Below are 2,369 nucleotides of genomic sequence, written 5' to 3' on the forward strand. Positions count from 1 at the left end.
GATGGAGTTTTTTTTTTTGCTTTTTTTGGCAAAATGTTCATTTGATTTCGTTATTGAGAAACGACCAATAGTTCACTTCTTACAGAACATCTCCCAGAAAGGGGCGGAGCTTACAGGGAACACAGGTGTGGGCTGCTGCACAGCCGCAGATAAAGCATCTCCTCTGCTGACCCCCACCGAGTCCGCCATGAAACCAAAAGTCCGGCGGCCGCGCCCACGGCCCGCCATCTCCGCCCGGGGTCAAAGGTCAGAACCAGGACTTGAATTTGGACCCTGACAAAGCAAAGAAACAGAGATTCAGTGACCGGCAGCAGCAGAGCGGTCCGGTTCTGGGACCCAGACCACATGTGATTAGTTACCTTTACTTGAGTAACAATTTGAAAAAAAAGTACTTTTAGGAGTGGGTTTGACTCTGCCGTACTTTTATTTGAGTAATACTCTTGTAAAGTATCGCTAGTACTACTTGAGTAAAATCTCTGACTACGTTCATCTGGGAGTAATTTCAACTATTCCAAAGTCAGTTAAACATACAGTAGATATTACCAGTGGAGGTTTGTTATCCTGTCGTAACACATATAGAGTTCTCACTGGAAGGATTTGTTTTCTAAGTTTTATGTTGAATATAATATTGGTAAAAGTATTTCTTCTGCACAAAATTGTTCTTTCATATTCATGACATTTATTTCTATTCTTTGGACTTTTGAGTCTATAAAATGCCAGAACTTGCACATAAAGTCTGTTTGCCAGCATCATTTATAAACATTCAATCTGATGTTATTATCCAACGGTTACTCGGTACTCAATTAGCCTTTCAAACAAACAGTTTTTTAATTATAATTGAGTAAAACGATGTTAAAGTAGTGCTATTCTCTGATTAGTGAGAGAAGAGGTGCCTTATGGGGGGTTAGGAAGATGCTAAGGGGTCTTTCTGCATGTTTGCATGTTCTCCCTTTGAAATGTGTGGGTTTTCTCCAGGTACTCCAGCTTCCTGCCACAGTCTGTTAGGTTAATTGGCTTCTCTAAATTCTCCTTAGGTGTGAGTGAGTGGTTGTTTGTCCTGTTTGTCTCTGTGTTTCCCTGCGATGGTTGCCAGTAGACAGCTGGAGATAGGAACCAGCACCATGCTCAGCGCCATGACCCCACTTGGGAAAAGCAGGACAGAAAATAGATGGATGAACTTTATTGAGAAATTTCCCTCTGCATTTAACCCAGTGGGCTGCCATTGTGCGGCAGCAGTGTGGGGTTAAGGGTCTTTGCTCAGGGAAGCAGAGTGGCAGTGGGTTTCAAACTCACAACCTCAGGATTTCTAGCTCTATGCCCTGACCATTAGGCCACCATCCCCTCTAGGTGCAGAAATACCCAGAAAACTTTCATCTCTCCATTATTTTTCATGCAGCCTAATCTACATTAGAACCATCTGAACTCTCATTTAGATTTATGAAAAAACGTAAATAGTTTTAATTCTAATTTAAACTGATTTCCTTTTTTTCATCCAGCATCTGATCTGATTGACTCTCTGCTCCTAAATATTAATTAGCACTAAAATAAACGGAACTAATAAAACTAGAAACATATCATCCTCTTCTGATCAGAAGTTTGGATCTGATCCATTTTTTGCATAAAGAATAAAAACAGTTATATGTTAGAATTGGAGCAGAACCTGATTGTTACGTTTGTTCTGACCTTTTCCGGTTCCGGTTTTATGGATCAACCTCCAGCATGATTCCTTTCATCCCTTTTTCTAAACCCGTAAAAACATAAAACCTAAACAGAACCAGAGATGTTTTCATGTTTTGGTCCAGTTCTTCTTCTTCCTGTTTACATCCTATTGCCCGCCAGCTCTTCTTCTTCTTCTTCGTCTGATTTGGTGCGGAGCGTCTCGCTGCTGCCACCCAGCGGTCTCCGGCTGACATGCAGCTCGCCTCTTCGGCTGCAGACCATGGTCAGTCGCTCTCTGATTGGTTCCTGATGCTCTCACTTTAATTTTCCGTGTTTTTATTAATTTTATTTATTAGATTTATTTATTTAACTGTTTTAATTAAAGCAAAAGAAAAAGAATCAGCTTTAAAATATCAGAATCTTGTTCAGTCAGTTGGCAGCAGCTAACTTAGACAATGTAGTTATTACCACGATTAACTTAAAGTTTTTTTTTTTTTTCTCCCATGAAAGCTGCATCAATGTTTCTGTGAGCGGCTGGAACATCTTTTTGGATCCTATCAGCTGATCTCTCTGTTTCCTTCCTGTTCCTGTTCTCATCAGTCGTCTGCTGTCCTGTTTGGGTCTCTGCTAAAGGATTTCTCTCTGGTTTATTTGCTTTATGCAGAACAGTAGCAGCCCTTCAACATGGCCCTTCGCAGCAGAATGGCAGC

At 41.0% G+C, this 2,369-nt stretch overlaps 1 protein-coding gene across 1 annotated transcript in view; it reads right to left on the reverse strand.

Moving 5' to 3' along the window:
- LOC107095264 (DNA-directed RNA polymerase III subunit RPC7-like) overlaps positions 1–1,851 on the reverse strand; it is a 7,562-nt gene extending 5,711 nt beyond the window's left edge. Inside the window, exons 1-2 of the mRNA XM_015391284.1 lie at positions 1,684–1,851; positions 115–273 (exon numbers count right to left, since the gene is read on the reverse strand). Coding sequence (XP_015246770.1) covers positions 115–228 — 114 coding nt within the window. The 5' untranslated portion in view covers positions 229–273; positions 1,684–1,851. The remainder of the gene's footprint in view (positions 1–114; positions 274–1,683) is intronic.
- Between the last annotated feature and the right edge of the window lie 518 nt (positions 1,852–2,369).

The sequence above is a fragment of the Cyprinodon variegatus genome, unplaced genomic scaffold (genome assembly GCF_000732505.1).
Source record: "Cyprinodon variegatus isolate N-32 unplaced genomic scaffold, C_variegatus-1.0 Scaffold534, whole genome shotgun sequence".
Taxonomy (NCBI): domain Eukaryota; kingdom Metazoa; phylum Chordata; class Actinopteri; order Cyprinodontiformes; family Cyprinodontidae; genus Cyprinodon; species Cyprinodon variegatus.